Source organism: Chrysemys picta, chromosome 4 (genome assembly GCF_011386835.1).
Source record: "Chrysemys picta bellii isolate R12L10 chromosome 4, ASM1138683v2, whole genome shotgun sequence".
Classification (NCBI taxonomy): Eukaryota; Metazoa; Chordata; order Testudines; family Emydidae; genus Chrysemys; species Chrysemys picta.
Genome location: NC_088794.1, coordinates 122421441 through 122444409, shown reverse-complemented (window position 1 = coordinate 122444409; position 22969 = coordinate 122421441). Strand labels below are relative to the sequence as shown.

The 22969-nt window shown below is 39.1% G+C and overlaps 2 protein-coding genes across 6 annotated transcripts in view; one reads left to right on the top strand and one right to left on the bottom strand.

Moving 5' to 3' along the window:
• Positions 1-14278, top strand: part of EML5 (EMAP like 5) — a 303917-nt gene extending 289639 nt beyond the window's left edge. For 2 of the 3 annotated variants that reach the window (XM_042858582.2, XM_065593492.1), the window contains 9 exons: positions 914-1071; positions 3988-4102; positions 4708-4896; positions 5145-5317; positions 7280-7442; positions 8605-8708; positions 11053-11206; positions 13545-13645; positions 13995-14159. In XM_042858582.2, the coding sequence (XP_042714516.2) occupies positions 914-1071; positions 3988-4102; positions 4708-4896; positions 5145-5317; positions 7280-7442; positions 8605-8708; positions 11053-11206; positions 13545-13645; positions 13995-14031 (1194 nt within the window). In that variant the 3' untranslated portion in view covers positions 14032-14159. Of the gene's footprint in view, positions 1-913; positions 1072-3987; positions 4103-4707; positions 4897-5144; positions 5318-7279; positions 7443-8604; positions 8709-11052; positions 11207-13544; positions 13646-13994 lie in introns of all 3 variants that reach the window. The other variant, XM_042858583.2, reaches the window with a different exon arrangement.
• ZC3H14 (zinc finger CCCH-type containing 14) overlaps positions 1-22969 on the bottom strand; it is a 79433-nt gene that overhangs the window by 14289 nt on the left and 42175 nt on the right. The window contains exon 17 of one of the 3 annotated variants that reach the window (XM_065593496.1): positions 2775-2951. The exons of the other annotated variants lie outside the window; for them this stretch is intronic. Coding sequence (XP_065449568.1) covers positions 2924-2951 — 28 coding nt within the window. The 3' untranslated portion in view covers positions 2775-2923. The remainder of the gene's footprint in view (positions 1-2774; positions 2952-22969) is intronic. 3 annotated transcript variants of the gene reach the window in all.

Here is a 22969-nt window from a genome sequence, read left to right as displayed (position 1 = left end):
TTCAATGCATATAACATCATCAAGATTGTGAGGAACTCAGATACTATGATAATGGAGGCTATATTAGTGCCTTAGATAGAGATGTGACTTCAAGGGAAACCAATGACAGATAAAATCAGCAGAGTCAATCATGGGAATGTATTTTCTCCACATTGATATAATATCTTATGTATTAAATATCACCAATAATTTGAAACATAAAGAATTCTGCACTTACTTAACAGAAACATTTTGTACTTCCCAAGCATTTAGTTGTTACTGGTTTTAAATATTTTTCAGTATCATTGCTTCTGAATACCTAAGGTAGTTAGGCTTAACTTTACTACTCCTCAAAAATAGGACGTACAGTTAAAGAAAACCATAGTTATGTTCCATTGAGTTAGATTCTTTCTTCTTTCCTTTTTTAAACTGACCGTATCTGTACTCCATTGAGGGAAGTGTGCTGTACCTAATAGCTGGACACTGAAGATGATTTCCATCAAACATTGTGCTTGAAGTATAGTAGTAATAGTCTGACTTACTGTTTTTGTGTGAAACATGATACTAACTAGTATCTTAGCTGCTCCTGATTTCCTGGCTGCTCTTCCGTGGTTGTGCAAAGGGATGATGCGGAACGGACTTGAGAGCTCTGTCCCTAAATTCCATACCTTGCACTTTCTCAGTGCGGGAGGGGAGTGTTCATGCTCTGTGCAGTGCTGGACATCTCAGCCTAGGCATGACCTTTGCTCTATCCTTCTTCCACATTGACTGGAGAAGAGCATGTGCCTTTAAAAGTGCATAGCACTAATAAAGCCACAGTCTAGCCCAAAATGTAGAATGTGTTCATTATTTATTTATTTATTACAAAAATTAAATGTATTTCTTCTTGACTTATTCAGAATCAGATGATAAGTATATTTTCCCCCCTTTTCAGAATAACTTGACATTTACAGGTACCATCAGTGGAGATGTTTGTGTTTGGAAAGATCATGTATTGGTACGAATTGTGGCCAAAGCTCACAATGGGCCTGTGTTCACAATGTACACTACACTAAGAGATGGTCTAATCGTAACAGGAGGCAAAGAAAGACCGTGAGTCTTTTTGTTTTATCATTCAAATATGTTTTACTAAGATATTATGTGCGGTACAAATGTGCTTCAGAACATGAAATTCCAGTAGTTACCATCAGTCACTTTATTTAAGCACCTATGCAAGCTATTTCAAACATTTCGTGATGATTTTTCATTATTAAGATTAAGACTGACTAGGTCAAATAGTTTTGAAACAGTAAAGAAATAAACACTCTTTTACAATGGGAGCATTACGTACAGTGGAAGCCGGGGAATGGGGCCCTTGATGGACCACTGAGGGGAAATACAGGCCTGAACTGTAACAATGAAATTATCAGTTTTCCCTTGCCATGAAATATAAATTGACCACCCCTTTCTCACACAGATATCTTTGTCAGGAAAACTCATGAGACACTTGAAAGGTTAAAGAAAACCTATTCAGTAGCATGGCCCTTGGGTCCGTCTTAATCAGATTTCAAAAAGAAGATCCTTTATTTTCATTACCAGTGCCAGTTTTCTTCCAATCCCTTTTTACACTTTCAGAGCTGGCATTAGAAGGGATGCAGTAGAGAGGAAAGCAGCATTGTGAGAGGGAGCTGTCTTCTGCTCCTCTAGCCTCATTTGCAGATGCCAATAGCACACAGCAGATTTAATGAGACTGAAAGCTCAACAAGATTCAATATTGCAGAACACTACATATTTCTTTTCATTTTGGTGTGATTCTTTTTGCTTTCCCTTGGAGATAGCTGTTAACATACACTGCATCCAAATACAAAACTCCATCAAATTTATGATTATTTCCCTAAAATAATAGTCTTGCATTTTTAAAGATGTTTTGCTTTTAATATGTTTTTTTTATTTGCTACTTATTTCTCGACATTCTAATGTAATATTGAATGTCTCAAAGCCAAAAGGGTATTCTTAGCACATAGGTTCAAAAGAATCAATGAATATATTGAAAAAGGTAAAAATAAAATCAGCTCATAACTGCTGTACATTCTCTTCTGTTCTGAAGAATCTTAAAACACATTGCACACTTTAATGTAAACTATACAGACTACTTAAAACCACAAAGACATACAATTTTGTAGTATGTTTGATAATGGAAATCACTAGGAAATATCAGTTTTCCTGGAAAAAAAAATGGTGACAAAAGGGTGTGTGTGCGTGTGTGCGTGTGCATTTAACGTAGATCAAAAGTACTAAAAGCCAGATCTCCTCCTCTTGTTCCCTGAATTGCATTTTGAGACTCTTCACCTATCTTACTAATCAAATACAGAAGATGTATGGGTGACCACCTAAGGGAACTTGATGTATGCAATATGTTTGCATACTTGGCTAATGCTTTGACCACACAGATTTCTGAAGATATGCTGAGACCACTTTTAAGAGCAATGGAAGCCTGCATACTTACACATCAATATTTATGACTATCTGTTGAAAAATAGCAGTTGCTCATGATAAGTAATTGAATCATTTAGCAGAAATGTAATGCAATGCTTTGGTCTAGTAACACTTATAGCTAAAATACATAATTAAAATTAACCTCCACAGAGCATGCACAGCCTATCAAAATAACCACACAATGTTATTGCTCTACCCTGGTGTCTCAGTTCTGCTCTAAGAAGCTGTGTTTGGCTGCTCTACGTTGTGTTTAGAGCTGGGAAGGCCCTTATTCTGGGCCAAAATTAGGGAGACACAAAAATAACTTAGTCTCCACTGACCTTGTTTTCTGCACCCAGTACAAGAAGGGGGAAATGGAGAATCTGGCCTTTTTCCTGCCATTTCCTCATCCCCATTGTCTACCATCTCATGCCTTTTCCATTTGTGGGCTGTGAACTCTACAGAACAGGGACCATATCTTTTACTTGTTCTATGAAGCATCTAGAACATTGAAGGCACTGCATAAAAAATAAACAATAATAATAATTAAAAATACATGCTACAAATCTTATTCTGTTTCCTATTTCCCCATCAACACCTTTCCCATTGCTTCTCTTTCAGTTTTCCTCTTCAGTTTCTTTTCCTGTATTTTCTTTTGCTTCCCTCTTTCCTTCTCTCTTCTCTTCCTTCACACTCTCCTTGTTTTACTGTTATGGCTCACAGGTAGTGTTTAACCTATAGTACTAAACCAGTAGTTTGGGAAATTCACTCCTTTCTTCACATCATATGATTTTAGTCACTACACAAAAGAGTTTTCTAAATGCCATTTCACTACAGCAGGGAAGAAGCATTATAGTGCAGGAAATTGAGGAGCACCATATGAATTACAGAATCTGTAATCTAACTATGCCTTTGATTTATTTTTCCTCTGGACAGTAATTCAGAGATTTCAGCAAAATTGATCATCTTTATAGATTAATATACATAATTCATTCAAATCAAAGAATGAATGTGTTTTTGAAAGATGAGATTAAAACAGTCGAAAAGCAAATCGACCTTGGTTTAAAAACTGTTAAGGTTTAATAAATTTATCTATAATCTGAATTTTATTTTTTTTAGACTGGTATATATTGCATATTAATATTTTTCCTATACAAATGCTAATGGAATCTTTAAGGAATAAACTTATAATGCCTTTATTTTGTTTATTACATTAGTGCCTAAGGGCCAATCAAGAATGGTGCCCCACTGTGCTTGGCACTGTACAGAGTTGTAGAGGGTCCCTGCCCTGGAGAGCTCACAATTTAAATAGACAAGACAGAGTCAGGCTGAGGGAAACGGATATAACACACAAACAGTGAAAAGTATGATGGCAGCCAATGTCATTTTAGTTCCATGCTTTTTAGGAGTGGGTTTTCTTAGGAGGGAATAAGCTAAATGAAAAAAAATGGGAAGGAGAGAGACGTTAAACTACATTAAGTAACAAAATATTTTAATTGACTAAAATACGAGCTAGCTTTCATACTTAAGTGTCTTTGGCTACTATCTTATTAGATCAAAGGAAGGAGGGGCTGTTAAACTATGGGATCAGGAGCTGAAGCGATGTCGTGCCTTCAGATTGGAAACAGGACAGATGACTGACTGTGTTCGTTCTGTGTGTAGAGGCAAAGTAAGGCATGTTCTCTTTAATATATTGCTGTCAATCCTTGGGTTATTATACAGCAAATTGATATACAGAAGCATTTTTGCAGAATCTTTTTCTCATGATTATTAGTTTGAATAATTAATACAAGTTGATGTCAACTTTAAAGAGTTACTGAAGAATCTAATTTTAATTTATAATGTAAAATGTTCTTAAATTAAAGGCTTACCATGGCTGTAGATTATCTGTCATAAAGCATACTTTCCAGTCTACACATAAATACACTTAAGGAAATACTAGTCCCAGTTAGGATGATATTGTGTATACAACTTGATTAAAAAATAACAAAGGATCGCTTTCCATGTTTAGCACCCAGACCATTATAACAATCCTTGAATCGAATACATCCTTTTAAATTTGGAGGCAGAGAATGATTCAGTTTTATATCTGATGTCTGACTTATTTCAGACAATAAGAAGATTCACATGCCGATCTCTTCATTAACAAAATTTAATCCTTATTTAATTTCAGCAGCCCTTCTTGATGGAATTATAACCATGGTTCATTTATTACTATTTATAAGTATTAGCTAATATATTATTACAGTAATAATTCTTTCACCATTGTCCCAGGGGAAAATTCTTGTTGGGACAAGGAATGCTGAAATAATTGAAGTTGGAGAGAAAAATGCAGCATGTAACATTCTAATTAATGGTCATATGGATGGACCTATCTGGGGACTGGCTACACATCCTTCAAGAGATTTTTTCCTTTCTGCTGCAGAAGATGGGACAGTGAGACTCTGGGACATTGCTGAAAAGGTTGGTGTAAAGTTAATAGTACTAAGCAGCTATAATTTTAGCAAAAAAGAATCCGAGATTTATTCAATAGTGAGAATTTAAAATAGTTTCTCAGACTATGGTAAGAAAAACTAAGCTAGTATAGTGGTCTTTTGCATAATAAAAAGTATCCATTGAATGTTAATGAGAAACTGGTGGTTATGGATTATTTTGGAACATGCATAAATAGAAACATTTACTCCTCTTTTCTGGTTTTTATTTTCTCACAGAAGATGCTGAACAAAGTCAGTTTGGGACATGCAGCTCGGACTGTTTCTTACAGCCCCGAGGGGGACATGGTGGCTATTGGCATGAAAAATGGAGAATTTATTATCTTGCTGGTGACCTCTCTAAAAATATGGGGGAAAAAAAGGGACAGAAGATCTGCTATCCAAGACATAAGGTCAGAAAAGTCATGGCATTTATCTAGCCTTGAAATGTGATAATGAGCTGATAAAGTAAGCAAGCAATAATTTAAAAACAAAAACTCCACTCACATAAGGTGATTTATTTTATAAGGAAGTCCCATATTCAAAAGTTGCTATTCACCTGGAGTTCGTATACCTAAAACACCATATTAATCCCCTCCAAAACCAGTGTAATTTTCAAAGTGTGTGCTTTGAGAATAGTTTTATAATACAATATAATTTACTTTTGTATAGTATCCATCATACAGAGTATTACAAAATGCTTTGCAGAGAGATAGAATAGAGTGAATACTTTACAGAATTGGGTATAATGACTTCAATACAAGGCATAAAGAGAAAAAGGACATATGAAGATGGAGTAGAACAAATGGAGTAGAACAGAAAGCTGGAACCTAAGCAGTAGAGATGTCAGTAAGTATCGTCAGACACTACTTACAATGAAGGGGAAATGGAAGGGTTCTGTCATAAGTGAGCCCAGTTCAGAACTCTAGATTCAAAAGAGAAGAAATCAACTCAGCCTTTTAGAGGGAGAGAGAAGTTCAACAGAGGTAGGGTAGCACAAGAGAAAAAGTGACTCCTGATTGAGGAGAGTCACAAGGAGGGGAGATAGATGACAAAATTTGAAATAGAATAGTAAGTGGCAGAGAATAAGGTGACTGTAAGGTAAGAATATTAAGATGGAGAAAGTTCATGGAGGGATTTGAAAACGAGGACAATTCTGAATTGGATTAGGATATAAATAAGACGTAATTGATTGTAATGGAAGATGGGGAAGTGACAATATGGTTCTGATTTTGGTGCAAATGTAGTCAAGCTGCAGCATTCTGGATCATATAATTTAAAAAGTAAAGATTTAGGAAGACCATAAAAACAGAACAAAACATGTTCCTTTCCCCAAAGAGTTTATAATAAAAAATAGACAAGATTAGACAAGAGTTCAGGGAAGAGAGAGTAAGGAAAGATCATTGGTACAAGAAAGAATTAACTGATTCCTAGAAGAAATTAGTTTTAAGGAGTGATTTCAAGACTAATGGCTTCACAGACATGGAGTAGGAACCAGTAGATTAAGCATAGGGCAGACTGAAGGTAAAACATTGTGTGTGTGTGTGAAAAGGAGACAGGATTGGAACACTTTTATGGAGCAAAATACAATCAAATATATAACCGGAAAAGATACATTTACACAGTGGTGTGATCAGATACTTAATAGAAGAACTACAGGGATTTTCACATATCAGTTTTGCCTGGCAGGTCTACAAACATTAACATTCACCAAATGTAAATTACTCCAACATTTTTATTTCAGTTTCAAATCTTGCTTTATATAGTAGATTATTCCTCCCTTTTCAGTTTTTTGCTTTGTAAACAGTGTATTTTCCTCAATATTTAGCTGATTAGATTTCATTTTGGCCACACTTCATTCAAGTGGTCCCATCCAATGGCTCTACTCTCCATTCCATCCTTCATTGCTAAGAAAAATAAAATTGATTCTCTCTTCTGTAAATCAACATGCCCATCTTTTTAAAGTAGTGAAGATTAAATCTTCTTTCCAGCAGCTGGAAAGTTAGTCTGTGGCTAGAATGAAATTCAGTCAGACCATGTGCAAAATGTTTTTGCTATGAGAACTCCTTGAGAGAAGCAATAGTAATTCAAATATATTGTAGAGAAAAAAAATCACATTTTAAAATCTTTTCTATTACTAATAATAAATCATGCTGAAAGAGAAAGTAGGACCAGACAAATTTTATGTTTTCTCTTGTCTTTCATCCCTTAGAATAAGAGCTGCATCCATTTTGTAACACTACCTTGCAAAAAAAAAATATATATATATATATATATCAGAGGGTTGAAAAAAAAATAGAAAAAGAAATTCTAAGATCTTACTTTTTTCTTCTTTTGAATTTCAACCTCTCTTCTTAAACTATTTATCTATTCAGGTTCAGTCCAGATTCTCGTTACTTAGCAGTGGGTACTAGTGAGAATGCAGTGGATTTTTATGACTTGACATTGGGCCCCACGCTAAATCGAGTTAGCTACTGCAAAGATATCCCAAGCTTTGTTATCCAGATGGACTTCTCTGCAGATAGCCGTTTTCTCCAGGTATCAGTCATTTGAGATCATTGTATTTATTTTTAAGTTTGTAAGTAAATGTATTGCTCATGAAGGTCTATTAACACTTGTTCATACCAAATATATTAGTGACAGATACCATGCAAGATTCCTTATGAAGCTCCAGTAATCACAGTTCAGTCCTGACCAGCAGCTCCCCCAGTATTTCAGTCCTGGGCCTATCATGGTTAGAAACTGATAGCTGTGTTAAATGGTGAGGTTGTTTTGTGATAGGCATCTATAGATCACAAATAAAAATAAGTTGTTTGGACTCATCTTAGTACCTGAGTGTGAGAAATAAATACAGAAAGCAGAAGTGTACTTCTGAATTACTAAAAAGTGACACTGACTGTTCACCTGCCTCATCACCTTGTTGAAGCTGGGTTTGCAACCTTTTGGAAGTGAGAAGGAGTACAATCTTTCTTCCCAGGAATCATCAGGAAACTATGGCAAACCCTTCAGATTCTTGACCATAATAATAGAGGAAGTGTCCTTTTGCACATCCTATCAGTACAAGCCTCCTCTGATGAGCACTCTACCCATGTTGCCATGGCTCTCACAACGTATCTACACATTTTGACCCCTTTCTATGAGGTCACAAGCCCAAGCTTCAGGCTGCTGTAATTTACACTGGAGCAAATGGCTCCAACAGGCCAAAAATAAATATTGGGATCAGCATGGAGCAGAGATGTCCTAGCAGCACTCCATTTTCCCTACTGCACCAACATCAGGGAGGAGGAATAGCATATGAGCTCTTATGTGGCCTCTTCACCACCAAAGGATCATACGCAGACTGGGGTGAGCCTCCCCAGGCCAATTAAGCAACTTTTAAGTCCAGTTTATACCTGCATTATTTACAACAGTTACTCTTTTAATTGGGGGCTGTGTAGTAAGGAATGTACATGCATTTCACTCACATTTTATTAGTAAGACTTTTTTAAATTAAAAATTGATCACCATTTCTCATTGTTCTCTACTTGTATACATTTTTGGGAAGCATGAAATCTTCCCACAGAATACTTCCTCTGATTCTACTCTATTTCAGAGCCATCGATAATAACATTGAGTGTATAATTATATCCTTACCACTTCAAATATCTTCAAAAATTTTTAATTCTCATGAACTCTTATTTCTGGATGTTCATCCTCAAAGGTCTCTACTGGGTCTTACAAAAGACAGGTCTATGAAGTGCCTTCGGGAAAACAGCTTATGGACCAGGCAGTGATTGACAGAATAACATGGGCCACTTGGACCAGGTACCTAATTCACACAGATTCACTCTTGCTACTGGAGTAAAAGTTCAGATGTCTCCCACCTGGAAAGAAAACCATAGGTCTGGAAATGACCTTATTATCATGAAGGATACTGCAACGCTACTGCGTTTGATCTATATTTTTCTTTAAAACATGCCTGATTGATGTGGCAACAGAGTAGTCGTACATTATACAGTCACATGGGAAGAATATATAGGCTCCACTTGAGACCACTGGCAATTAGCCCAATCAGGGTATTAGATGCATATGGTCTCTGGATGGAGGCTATGAGTTTTCGCGCTCTTTAAGTACCTTTTACAGCTTTTGATCCAGCATCTAAGGCAGCAGTTCTCAAACTGTGGGTCGAGACCCCAAAGTGGGTCACAACCCTGTTTTAATGGGGTCACCAGGGCTGACTTAGACTTACTGAGGTCCGGGGTCGAAGCCAAACCCTTGAGCTTCAGCCCTAGGCAGTGACACTCAGGTTACAGACTCCCTGCCTGGTGCTAAAGCCCTTGGGCTTTGGTTTTGGACCCCATCACACGGGGCGGCAGGGCTACGTCAGACTCAGACTTTGGTCCCCCCTTCTGGGGTTGTGTAGTAATTTTTGTTCTCAGAAGGGAGTCGTGGTGCAATGAAGTTTGAGAGCCCCTGATCTAAGGCAACCTGAGAGATCATACATCCCATTCGCCCAGTTAATTGAATGTATTGCAGCAGTAGCTGGAAATAGCAATTTGAGGGCAAGTCAGGAAAAAATATAAAATTGGTTTAAAATAAAAACCTGCATAATACAAGCCTGTGATCATTTAAGTTTTACAGAGCCTATTAGCGCATGTGTAGTAGACAGTGCTAGATTATATACAGTACTGCTGTTTACCATACGAGAAAAATATGATTATTATTGGTGTATTCAAAAATATACAAAAGAAATCATTGTATAAACAGATTATATTTAAAATTATATTTTATTATGTTTGGCATTAGTTTTTTTTAACTACATTGTTTTATTTTACATTGTATATTTAATTACTTTATTTTGATTTTTATAGAAATAAAAATCACTTTTGCCATGCTCTAGGCTCATTTGACAACTCTGTTAAATCACAATGAATACAAAATAACAAATCCTGCAATATACCTTCATTCATGCACTAAAGGTTAATTGAAAAAAAACATTCTTTTTAAAAACAAAAAATCACCAGCCCCATACATCTCCCACTTTCTCAAAACCCTGAACAAGAGCTGGGATCTGTAGCATGCCCTGAAATTTGGAATTCACTCCCCACAATGGTATGAAGTAGCTCAAGTCTGCCAAAGTCACTGGATCTTTAAAGAGAGAGAATGTCCTGCCAGCAACCCATTTCTTTTCAAAACAAAAGGGATCCTGATCATAATCGGGATAGCATCAGATAGAGGGAGAATTTTCAGGTCAGCAGGTCCCAAGCCATTTTTGCACCTATTCATTTTATGATTTAATAGTGAGTTGATTAATTTATTATATTCCTTGTTTAATTGTGTTTGAAAGAAACACTGTCAGTTAACCTAGCCCTAACTGTATCATAACTTTATTTTAAAATATAATACTCAAGCCTGATCCAGAAACATTCTAGCATCCCAAATTTTCAGCATATAAATTATAATCCATCATATAAACCAGTGCTGGGTTTCTCTTCAGGTTGTGGGAATGTACATGTACATTATAATTAAAGCTAGCCAGAGACCACTAATTTCATTTCATGAGGATTTTCGAAGTTTGAAATGTATTTTAGATCCAGTGCAGGATGAAAACCAAACCTTTCAAAAGTTTTTGCAAACTGGAAAATTATTGAAATGTCAGTTTTCAGAGCAAAAAGGTTAGCTTTTGATTTGGCTCTCTCTTTCTGGAATGGACCGGGGTCTGCCCTGGACCTCGGGAACCTTTCGGTCAAAAATGCCATTAAAATTCATACAGCTCCATAAAACATTTTAATTTCAGTGAAACAGCATTTTCCCATGAAAACATATTTCACAAAAAATGTTCTGACTAACTCTAATTGTAACATCTCTGTTCAACTTCTGTACATTGTACTTCATATAATTTATTTTTCTATATTTGACAATTGCCTCATTGGTCAATTTTAACTATTAGTTTCATCATCTGCTTTTTAGCTTTGTTAGCCATGTTATATATATATATATATATATATATATATATATATATATATATATTTTTTGGTAAATTGTTTACTTTAATTCCAGATTCTCATAATCACAGAATACTATAAAAATCAGTTTATTATTTCTAAACCTATTGCTTTTCCTACAATGCATTAGTTGCCAAGGGGGCCCTCTCACCCTTCTATTTCAGTATTCTAGGGGATGAAGTAGTTGGAATCTGGTCCAGGCATGCTGAGAAAGCTGATGTGAACTGTGCCTGTGTCTCTCACTCTGGAATCAGCCTTGTAACAGGCGATGACTTTGGCATGGTCAAGCTGTTTGACTTTCCATGTCCTGAAAAATTTGTAAGAACCTTTTGTTTGTGTGATTGTAACACAAAGTGCTTTTGATTTTGTGGCATCCTATAATATCTCTGGAGGGAGGGTGGTGGTAGTGCTTTTTCCCCCGCTGAGTTTAATAGCTTTTTAATATATGCATTTAATTGTAGCTCCATAGTCTTACAAGCTTGCTTGCTATCCAGGATTTCCTAAACCCTTGTACAATAGCTGTAGCCACAATCCAGGATTTCAAATAATCTAAAAAACTAGCAATAGTACTGCTCGCTATCTTGCATTAATAAAGTGCCTTCATTATGAAGATCTCAAAGCACTCTACAAATGTGGATAAGTAACACTATCTCCATTTTACAGATAAGGAAACGGAGGCACAGAGGTTAAGGACTTGTTATGAAAACAAACTGTGACCGCACAGTATAAATTAACAGAAAAATGGTTGCACTCCTGTCCCTATCTGTAGGTGATTTCATGGTAACAGTTATTGTTTGGCTGTTAAATCCCATTAGTTAGAAAGAACATAATGAAAATGTAGAGGAAATTTAGAGTTCATCACTGGCTCCTGTAGCAAGGAGACAACTTTCTGAACAAAGAACATGGTTTCTCATAAGCCATGTCTTCACTACAAAAAAAAAAAGAAAAAAAAAGAAAGGTGTGTTCTGTTGGGAAGCCTAGGCTTTAACTTCAGCCGCTGAGTAACTCACATGAAAACAATTGCATTGTCTTCACAAGGATTTGAATTTGTTACACACCTTTGTTTGAAGACAAGGCCTTAAGGCAGGAATCTGTAATTTCTGTGTAGAATGATGTCAGAAATAGTCTGTTCACAAGCTGGAACATGATGGCCAGCCATGAGAGAGAGTCAGGGGAGGGAGCAGAGCATGAGTCAGAAGAAACAAGAAATTGGCCAAAAATATAAAAATAAAAGGAAAGAAATTTGGTTTTTAATTTTTTGCCCCCATTCCCGATGTCTCCTCCCTCTCCTGCCACAGAAGGTCTCCCTTACATGCAAGTATCTGCACATACAAATACTGCCCACCTCACAGACACCCATCTGCGGAAAGCAGGCTGTTACGGGGCAATCCTCACCTCCGCGGTGCCTCCTGCTGGCCTCCCGGGGAATTAGCTCGCCTGCCTCCAGAGTGCTCTCTGCAGGCCGGTGTCCTGCGTGTCACTGCCCCCCATGTCCCTCCCAGACCCTGGTGACCCTTTTTCTTGGGGGCTGCCCCCTGGCAGTACCCCCCCCCAGTTTCTGGGTCTCCCTACCCAGGGGAACCCCCACCCACTATCCCCACCTCGCCTCAGTATCAGGCTACTGCCAATCACCATCTAGCCCCCATTCACTGGGGCAGACTGCAGTGTACAAGCCACTCATCACAGGCAAGGGGGGTTTGGACCTGCTGCCTTAGCCTACCCCTGGGCTGCCCTCTGCAACCCCAGTACCCTTCTGGGCCTTTAACAAAGCCTGCAGCCCGGAGCTCCCCAGTTCCTCTGGCCTTCCCCCAGCCCTGCTCCACTCTAGGTACCCTGTGAGCTCCTAAGCAGCCAGGCCCTTCCCTCTCTAGAGGCAGAGAGAGACTGATTCTGCTCCTGGCCCACTGCCCTCTTATAAGGGACAGCTGAGCCTTGATTGGGGCATGGCCACTGCTGAGCCTGCTTCCCCAATAAGCCTGGGAACTGCTTGCTCCCAGCCACAGCCCTCTCCTGGGCTGTTTTAAGCCCTTTAAGGCCAGAGCAGGTGACCACCCCGCTACACAGGCACATTCAAAAAGAGCAGTGGTGGGCTACCCAAGGAGGACTTAGGCATTGCAACGCTTAGCATTGCCACACTTGAGCTTAGGTCTCCTACCTCCTAGGAAAATGCCCCAATCACTGAGATATAGGGTATTTTGGGGCTGATCTATGTCTCAGTTTCTCCTGTTAAAGCTGATCTACAGTGATATAAATAACTATTTGTTGGAGCAGCGTAACTAGAACCTGGGTCTTCCATCTCCCAGCTCCCTAACCATAGAGCGTGCATGCATGTGTGTTTGTTTGTAAAAATTGCTTTATACCCCACTGGATAAAGGCATTCAATTGTCTTTAAACTGGGAGGTGTACACCCCCCCACCCCCCCATAGTTTAGAGACACCTGCATACCCCATAATTTAGAGACAATTTAATAGCTTCTGCTTTACACCCCATGGTGGATGCATTTCATGAAATGACCTCTTTAGCCTAGGAACATATGGAGCATTTTAGAACCTTCTAGATACATGATACTAAACATTATACACACACTCTTTTACTCTTTCTTTCTTATACAGTCCAATGAGGAGGACTCATGATCTTTCATGTTGTTATTTTTTAGGCAAAACACAAGCGATTTTTAGGTCACTCGGCTCATTTGACTAATATTCGATTTACAAGTGGGGATAAATACGTTGTCAGCGCTGGAGGGGATGACTGCAGGTTGGTATATCTTTCCAAAAAGTAATTAGAAATCTAATATGTTTACTCTGTGTGGACAATTCTTAATAGTGCAGAGATAATGTTCAAGTTCAGAATCTGAGACATTTAACCAGTTATGTGTTTGTTCCTTATAGTTCGTAAGGAAACAGTCAAATATTTACAACACCTGATTCTTCTTATTTAAGAGTGGTATGAAGTACAGCGATGCACTAAAATAAAAAAACTAGACTGTAATGGCCAATATAGTTTGACATATTTTTTAATTTAATGGAAAATAATTTTTATTGATGTTTCTTTTATATTAAACATATAATAATTTTTAATCTCTCTTAACTTTTTGAAAATGCAGCTTATTTATCTGGAAATGTGTGCATATGCTTCATTAAGAGAGACATGGAGCCTTTGCAAAGAGGACACTGCGGAAAATTACAGGCATGAAAGACCCATGAGCGCAATGAGACATTCTACAGTGCCCTGCATGCTTACGAAATGGTGCTGATCTAAGACAGACAACAATCTGTCTCTGAAAGACAAGTGTCTAGAGTCTATCAGAAGAATAGACTATAACAAATATGCTGCGCCCCCTAGATTTGCTACAGTATTGGATAATCCATGTATGGATTCCATTCACTGCCAGACGTTGAAAAAGAAACACATGGATAAAAGGAAGAAGTGAGTTGTGGATCAATGTACAGTTTCCCAATAAGATAGTGGGGTTTTAATCAAGAGATGTTATTTCTGACCTAATGCTGTATGTTGATGCATTTATTATCAGCACGAATGTGTTTCCTTTAAATTCTGGGGATTGAATATCATTGAAACAGATTACTCCTTCTTTTTATTACTGAAAGGAAAACCATCTAGCAGTTCTTAAATAAAACTACACAGTATTTTAATAAAAGATTAAAGTAATAAAATGGGATATGACATTTCTATGAATAGTCAAAAAATGAAGCATTGTCTGGTGAAGCAGTAATAGTAAAGTTTGCTCCTTAGACCTGCAGTATTCATGTGCTTAGAGGCCTGGGTCATAATCCTGTTTGATGAATGCTGTTAGGCATGCATGAACCCATTCTTTAAGGCTAATTTAGTGTTTTTGTTGCACTTAAACATTAAATTAGTTCCATGAGCAGAAACAGATTTGCTCACTTTGCGAGTGCCTTGCCCACAACCTAAAAGTCTAACTCCAGTTTTTGCCTTGCGATAAAAGTGTTCTCAGTGGAAGGGAGATTACTGTTGTGTAACTTGACTGAGCTGCTAGCCTCTTTGCTGGAAATATGAAATAAGATAATTTTAGTCTCTGTAAAGACTGGGGTCATCACCAGTTGCAAAAACAGAATTTCACAGCAATAGGAATTGTTGATTTTATTTTCTCAGTATCACTTGGAGGATGCAGAGAGAACATAATCTTTCCAAACACTGGTATTTTGTACATTCAGATTTTTTAACAGGAATAAAACTAGTTGGAAGAGATCTTTATTCAGCTCTCTCTCCTGATTGTAATGTAACATTCAGTCATAACTCTTCTTTAAGTAAGCATGCATGTTAAGCATATGGGCCTGCTTGTAACGCTTAGCATAAGAACATATTCTAAATGGCAAAATAACAGACTTAAGCATTTTAGTGATGATAAACTCCAGGAGAAAGTTGCATTTTTGGTAAAACTGGGGAAGACTGCTTCAATTGTTTATTTGAAATGATCATGCAGTGGAGGTGTGCTGTGGGCTATATCTGTTTTTTAAGTAGTGCAGTTATTTTTCATGCACCATGAAAGGGAGCAAAAGTAACTAGCTCACAGATTGCATTAACAAAGTGTTATTAAATGTGAGTAGTGTTACTATGGTCACAGTTGTTATTGTCTACTTACGTCAGCATTTGTTAAGGATGGCATTTGACTCCAGGTTGAGATAGCATAGCTGCTGTTATTCACCTCTTTTATCATTTTACTCCAAGTAAATGTAAAAATGAAACAAATAAACCTCAACACCCACTGTAAATATCTTGTGTGTGGTGGGAAGAAAGGGAGAGATTGCACAGAGAAGATGAGAAAGTACGAAGAGACTCAGCCAGACCTCTGTACTCTTCCATGTCCAACAATGCTTGCTGTTATGTAATATAGGCCCTACCAATTTCACAGCCCTGAAAAACATGTCACCGACTGTGAAATTAGCCCTCTCCCGGAAATCTGATCTCCCCTGCTGCAGGGAGCCCAGAGCTCCTAGTTGCTATTCGGACCGTGCTCGGGAGGGACAGGAGTTTTCCTTCCCCTGCACTGCCGCTCTTGGTGGGGAGATCAGACGCCCCTCCAGAGGCAGTGCAGAAATGAGGGTGGTACATCCTCACTTCTGCACTGCAGCAGCCCAGGAGCTAGGCTCTGGGCTTCCATTCCTCCACCCCCCTCCACCCCCCAGGGTTTCTGCCACAGCACCAGGCAGTGAGCTCAGGGCTTCCTTCCACAGCGGAGCTTGCTGGGCTGGGGGCTTTTGCTCCCGGTGGCTACAGCTGGGGCAGTCTGGGCTCTGTGTTTCTGCCCCTCCACTCCCCACCGCCCTGGCTCCTGCCACGGCTCTGGGCGCCTGGGGGCTTCCACTCTGCAGCTGCAGCCAGGACTCGGGGCAGCCCGGGCCAGGAGCTTCCTCTGCTGCTCCAGTCAGGGCAGCGCAGGCTTGGGGGTTTCACCACCTCCAGCCGGGGCAGCCTGGGCACCTGCCCCCGTGGGCTCTACCATGGCAGCTCCTCCCAGGGCTGGGGGCTTGTGCTCCTGCCAGCTGCAGCCGGGGCAGCCTGGGCTCAGGGCTTCTGCCGCCCTGCCACTCCAGCTGGGGCTCCAAGCAGTCCAGACTTGGGCCTGCCCAGGCTCGAGGCTTCAGCCCCGCAGCTGCAGCCGGGGCTCAGGGCACGCAGGCTCAGGGCTTCTCCCCCCACAGATTCTACTGGGGCTCGGGGTGACCCACTAGGGACTTCTGCCCTGGGGCTTCTTCTGGGACTGGAGCACCCATTTTTCCTGGGGGACCTCAAATTGGCCAGGGGGCTCTGCCTTCATCTGTTCCTGGCATGAACTAACAGCTAGGAGCCCCCCAGCTGGTGTGTTCCCAGAAGCATTGGGGGGGGGGGATTCCTACTTTACAACCCTCTCCCCCCCCCCCATGATTCCATTTTGGGCGTGAACCCTCACAGTTACAACATCCTGAAATTTCAGATGTAAACATCTGAAATCGTTAAATTGACCAATTTTAAAACCCTCTGGCTGTGAAATTGTCCAGCATGGACCATGAATTTGGTAGGGCCCTAGTAGTATTCAACACTATTGACCCAACAAATAATCTCATACAATATGATTCCTATATCTAACTAGAGCGTCTTTCACAATAGAAAAATGTATTGATCTAATATCAAGGATCTCAGGCAGGCAGGATTTGGAACAGATGATTTGTTGCCATTACCACTAGAGTACAATAGCTTCACTAACCACACAGCTGCTGTTCTAAAGTAGAAGGTGCTAGGACTAGGGTCTGTGCTAGGGTACACCACTGACTCAGGTGAATTGCACCTGACGACACAGATATGAGATCAGAATCATGCTGCAGCTTTACTCTTACTGCCCATTATTATTATATAAAAATTAATAGTTAGCGTACATCTATGCTAGAGAAATCAATTGTTAGTGTAGTAATTTGTTGTTCTGCACCCTGTGTTCCACCACTACTCAGTGCAGCTATACTACACATCTGAACATGGTGTAAGATTTGCCCTTGCATCCATGCTAAGGCTGCCTTACACCAGTTCAGATGGGATGACTGTCAAAAGCTCCTTTAGCTAATAAACCTCTTTAAATTTCCAGCTGAAAGTCATCTTTCTGCATCTCACCTTCTACCACCAATTCTATGCCCACTATTCCCCAGTAAATCTTCAGTCTGTGACTTACTTTCCCAGAGTATCCTCTTGTCACACTAACCATTCCCTGACCACTATCTTCAGTAGAGCCCATGCTATGGCTGTGCCACTCCACTGCTAATTTGCCAGCTGATACTTTTGCACTGAGGAACCACAGAAGTACATCAGAGCACAAATACCAGCACACAATGCACCACAAATCACCACTGGGGCTGTAGCAGGAGGTGCACAGCTGCTATCTACACTCCTTCTACCCCCAAACTCCCGAGGCATCTGTTCCCCCATCTCTGCCCCCATTTGGATCTGGGCAGAATAGTGTCTTAGCTGCAGATCTATGGGGGCAGAGTGCATGTTCCACAAGCAAACTAAGGAGGTTCATTGCTGAAGAGTTTTTCATCTTTGACAGCAGTGGGAACTGACAGCTCACCAGTCGTGCTAGTGGGATGCGTTTACACAGGCACACAAGTCAATTGTGCCTCAATTAGTGTTTACACTCACTAGCGTTAGTGGTGTAATTTCAATCAGTTAGGTGCCATGCTGCTAAGTGAAACTCTTCTGCAGTGAATACAAGGGCCAAGAACCTATGGGACGTTATAATTGACCACTGGTACAGAAAAATGCCTAGTGTGCTATGGCCTTCTAAAACCTGGAAGGAAGGAAGAATGTGAAGGGCTGAGTGGTAGAGTTGTTCTGGAAGTATGCAGGATAAGTATGGTGGTCTGGAGGCTATAACAGGGTTGGGAAAGGAGCCGTTCCCTTAGCTATCCAGCATTAAAAGGGGGGCACTGAGCCAACTTTTTTTTTTTTTTTTTTGTATTCTGCCACTCAATCATGCAGGTTCACTTTCTAGTTTGCAATGAATCCAGCTCTAGGATACCTTTAAGGTCCGCAAGGTAAAAAACTAGTAAACCCATTATACAAGTGAAAGAATAACACATTCTAGTCTAGATACCCATGAATCCATCTGTTATTGAAAAGTATTTAAATAACAAAGAATTGACATCCTATGCACAGATTGGAATTCTAAAACGATCATCTCAGACTTAAACATGACCCTATTGTAGTCAAAAGAGCCAAGATGTGGAAAAGGTTAGGATAAAGGGGAGAACTAATGAGCCAAATGTATTGAATCGTTTTAACCTTAACGGTCTCAATTTTTCTTTCTTAAACACATGATCACTGGACACCATTATTTGGATCCAGGAAGGGGTTGGGGGAAGAACAACTTAGTTTAGCACTCCTTTTCAGTAACTGAACGTATGCACGAATAAAGTCAGTATTTAGCTAGAACAAAAATCTTAACAGTGAACATAATCAGAAGTTGTTAGTTACCCTAATTACAGAAATCTGGTTAATGTTAGGTGATACCTGCACCACCTGAAAAACAGCACACGGCACCTAAATAATTATTTACATGCTGTAAGTGGATAGCAAGCCCTAACCGTATGGAAGGATGAGCTATTTGGTTTTAATATATACTCTTCTTATAGCGGCAAAGTGACATGTTTTCCTGTTTGATTTATCAGCATAGTAGATGCGGCAAGCCTTAATTTTTGTCAAAAGCAAGTGGTTTTTTGGTTGGTGTATACAATAGACAAATGTCTTGTTGCTAGCTTTGTTTTGGCTAATGAGTGAATCATTCTGTGGCCTTCTTCCTGAATGTACCATGCCTAAACGAAGGGAAGAAAAAAATATTGCAGGTCACAATTTAAACTGCCATATTAGTCGTAGTAACCAATTTGATTGAGCAGCCCTAGCTGTGTTTCATGTATATGCTCTTTCATACCTGCAGACTTTCCTGCCTCTTGTCATCTGTTCTTTTTTTCCCTAATGTTTATGGTACCGTTCATTTTTACTTAACTGGATAAATATGTGAGCATGCCAAAACTTACTATGCACTCTTTGTACCAATCACTGTGGTATTGTCAGACCAAATCCTTTTCTTGATTTTGGTCCTCTTCAGCTTCTAGTCTTAAACCAAACTGGTCTTGAATGGCTGATTATTTAGGAGAAAGAAAACTGGGTGCATAATATGGAGCATGGCTGCAACAGATCTGCTTACCAAATCATTCACAAATAACTGAATACCATCTCAGCAGTTATTGAGGGTTTTTTTTGGTCACATCTACTTGAGTTATCTATAGTAAAGCCTCTAATCAGGATTGAGCTCCCATTGTTATTATCAATGTAAAAAGAACTAGGAAGACAGAGTCCATCCCCCAACTATAAAAACAAGGAAGAGAGAGAGAGAGAGAGTGTGTGTGTGTGCGCGCAGAAATGGCATACAGTATACGAACATGGTAATGACAAGCAAAAGTTAATTCCATTTCTTTAATTATGGAGGATGTGCTGAAGGAAACAGCAGGAGGGAAAAAGTAAATAAGAACAATGGGGTGGGGAGAAAATTAAATAGTAAGGAAGGAAAGGTGAAAAGTGAGGTTGCCAATGGAGTGACAAGCAGAAAGGGGGAGGCAAACCACCAACCAGCAGATGAAAAGTGTCTAGATTTCAAATGGAAAGAACTGGCAGCTGGTGTCGTTGGCAGTGAAGAGCTGGGGAAGTGGCAGCTGCTAGGAAAGAACCCCTCTGCTAGTTTGAGTGGAAGGTTACTGGACATTGCCCCGCCCCTTTGTTCCTGGGGAAGTCACAGCTGCTCCCAAGGGGTAACTTGAGGCTTGGAAGAGCCTGCTTTACTACCCTCCAGCCTATGTGACTAAAAGGAATAAACAAATACATTATGTTTTGCCCACACCCCGAAACTGGGGTTATTTTAACTGGCCTAACCTGATAGTGTCCAGGTTTCATATTGCTGAATAACAGGGGTATTCAAACTTTTCTTTAGTAGAAAATAAACCAAAGAATTGTGAAATTCCATAAGATGTTACATTGTGAAAATGGTGCCCATGAGCTGCCTGCACAAATTACAGTTGCTTAGGAGGGAGTTGCACAAATCTTGCTAATGAGCCTGTACTCATTAGCTCTTCTTTAAATTACTGGCAAATTATATTGAGATGGGATTTACAATTGAGTACAAATAAATAATTTAAGGATTCAAAAAAAAATTACAGCGCTTTTGTGATCAAGAAACAAATAATTAAACTCAGGAGAGAGTTTAAGGCATAAGTTAAAATAAATACACAACTGAGTCACCCAAACAACCTCAACTCTGCCCTATAGTGACACTATGCAATAACCATACACTTACGATGAATGCATAAATGTTTGTCGTCCTAAATTTGATTAAACTGATTTTAAAGTCTCTTTACCCTCCCTCCCCCCCACCCAAATGGTGGTACTAGAGGACAGAGTTAACATTTTGTTTGTTTTATCCATACCTTAACACATTTGGATTTCTCTTGTACTTAACCTACATCTGAATTTCCTAGGTAATTTTTGTTTTGGGAATTGTTACAAGATTCCAGTAATGGTTTTATCTCTAAAATTACTGATATATACTGTTAATCTTATTTTTAATATAGATTATTTCCTGGAAGTTTTTTATTATTTAAAATGTCATAGAAGAGCACTAAACAAGAAACCCAAAGAGAATGTTGCCATTTAATATTTTTAATGATTTGAAGATGGGTGGTATCTACCTTAAATCTTCTAGGACCAGATTCACCAGATATTCTTGCTGTTAATCCCACACAGGAGCAGTGCAAAGCAACTGGAGTGCACTAGTCAATTTCTCCTAACACATAAGCTGCACTTTCCCCAGAATGCAGCCATACAGAAATTTCTCCTATTCCTTCCCCTCCTCCTCCCCCCCCCCAACTTCCCATGCACACTTCTCCAGAGTTTCCCATACCTGTTGAGTCAATCTGGTGCAACAGGTAGTTCTTAAAAGAAGTTTTAGGGTTAAGTGTTCATTTTCTGCCATTTTTCTTAATTAAAAGTTTCTCCTTCAGCAGGGGCTAATAAGAATTGCCTGCTTTCAAAATGGCAGCCATCTAGTCTCACTGAGTCTGAGACTGTAGCCAAGATGCCCTCTTTTAAAATGGCCACTGCCTCCCATTGGTGGCCATTTTGAAAGAGGGCATATTTGCTAGCTAAGGGCACTTTAAGTCTCAGTCCCATGAGGACAAAAGAAGCTAAGGCAGCTGTTTTGAAAGAGTCAAACTAATTAACCAATCTATTTATAAATTCTCAAAAAAATCATTCTGTGCCCAAAGGGGAAAATGCTGTAATTTTGGGAGGATACACTGTATCTTCCTATGTAATAAAGTGGCTGCATTCCTACTTTCAGTACAAGACTTAAAACACAAAACTTAATGCTCAGCCATAACTATGGAACGGTGACTGGCACTTCTACAGTTCCACAATTGTTTCAAACATGTATTATATCCAGGACATGCTTGATTATTGAATTATTTGGAAATGTATAAAGAAACTCCAAGTGTCAGCACTGACACAAACTGCATGATAAAGCTGGTTTACTACTCCTTTGTGAAATTCTTGGTGCTGTCAGATAATGCTTTCCATATTTCTAGCCTATTTTTCCTTTACTGCTACTACTTGTCATAGTGTTGTGTTTTTTGGGCTTGGAATAGCTACTATAATTTTAACAAGAACAAACAGTTGGTACTTGTGAGCACTGTTTAACTGTTTTTAGTTCATTTCTGAGTTTATAGCATATACTAAATAATGGAAAAGCTGCATTATTAATGCGTGAAGAAAGGTAAAATGTACATTTTATGTAAAGTTTTACATAAGAATAAGATCAAGACCACAGTAGTTATTTAAAATAATGTAAAATCAATCTAAATGGCACTCATTAGAAACCATTCCCCTTAGACTGAAATTAATATTTTTTTGACTTCGTGGGTTGGTCACTTACTGTTTTTATTAGTGGAGCGCATCAGCAGATTGCCTTATGCTAAACTTTGTGCAATAGGTTATAGACATCAAAGCTGTTGAAATTAACCAGTGTAGGAATTAATCTGTTTTGCTGCCCTATCATGATTGATTCACTTTTGTCTCAAACCCAAAAGAGAAAGCATGCTTCTGAAAGGTGCAGCTAGCTAATGGATGTATTTGAAAATTCTATTAAAAAATTTCATTTGCAGTTTTACTTTTCATTTCGGGGAGGGGGAGAAAAGGGGTGGAAATCACTGTTTTGGTACTGTTCCCCATCCTCCTCTGCTCAATTGTCTAGGAAAATTTCTTACTGAAGTTCTTTAAGCTTAAAATCATTGATCCAGTTGTCTTTTTAGATTGTTTGTGTTTCATTATGGTGTTTGTCAGACAATCCCTCTTGCTTTAACCAAAAAATGTACTCTAAACTAGTCCAAAGGTGTATGTTCATGTATTACTGTAATAAGGATCATGGTTTTAAGTGTGCTCCCATTTTGGTTTTGGCCATGGCCTTCTAATCCCTGTAATCATACAATACTGTAGTTCTTATGTTAATTTATGCAAAAATATGAATAT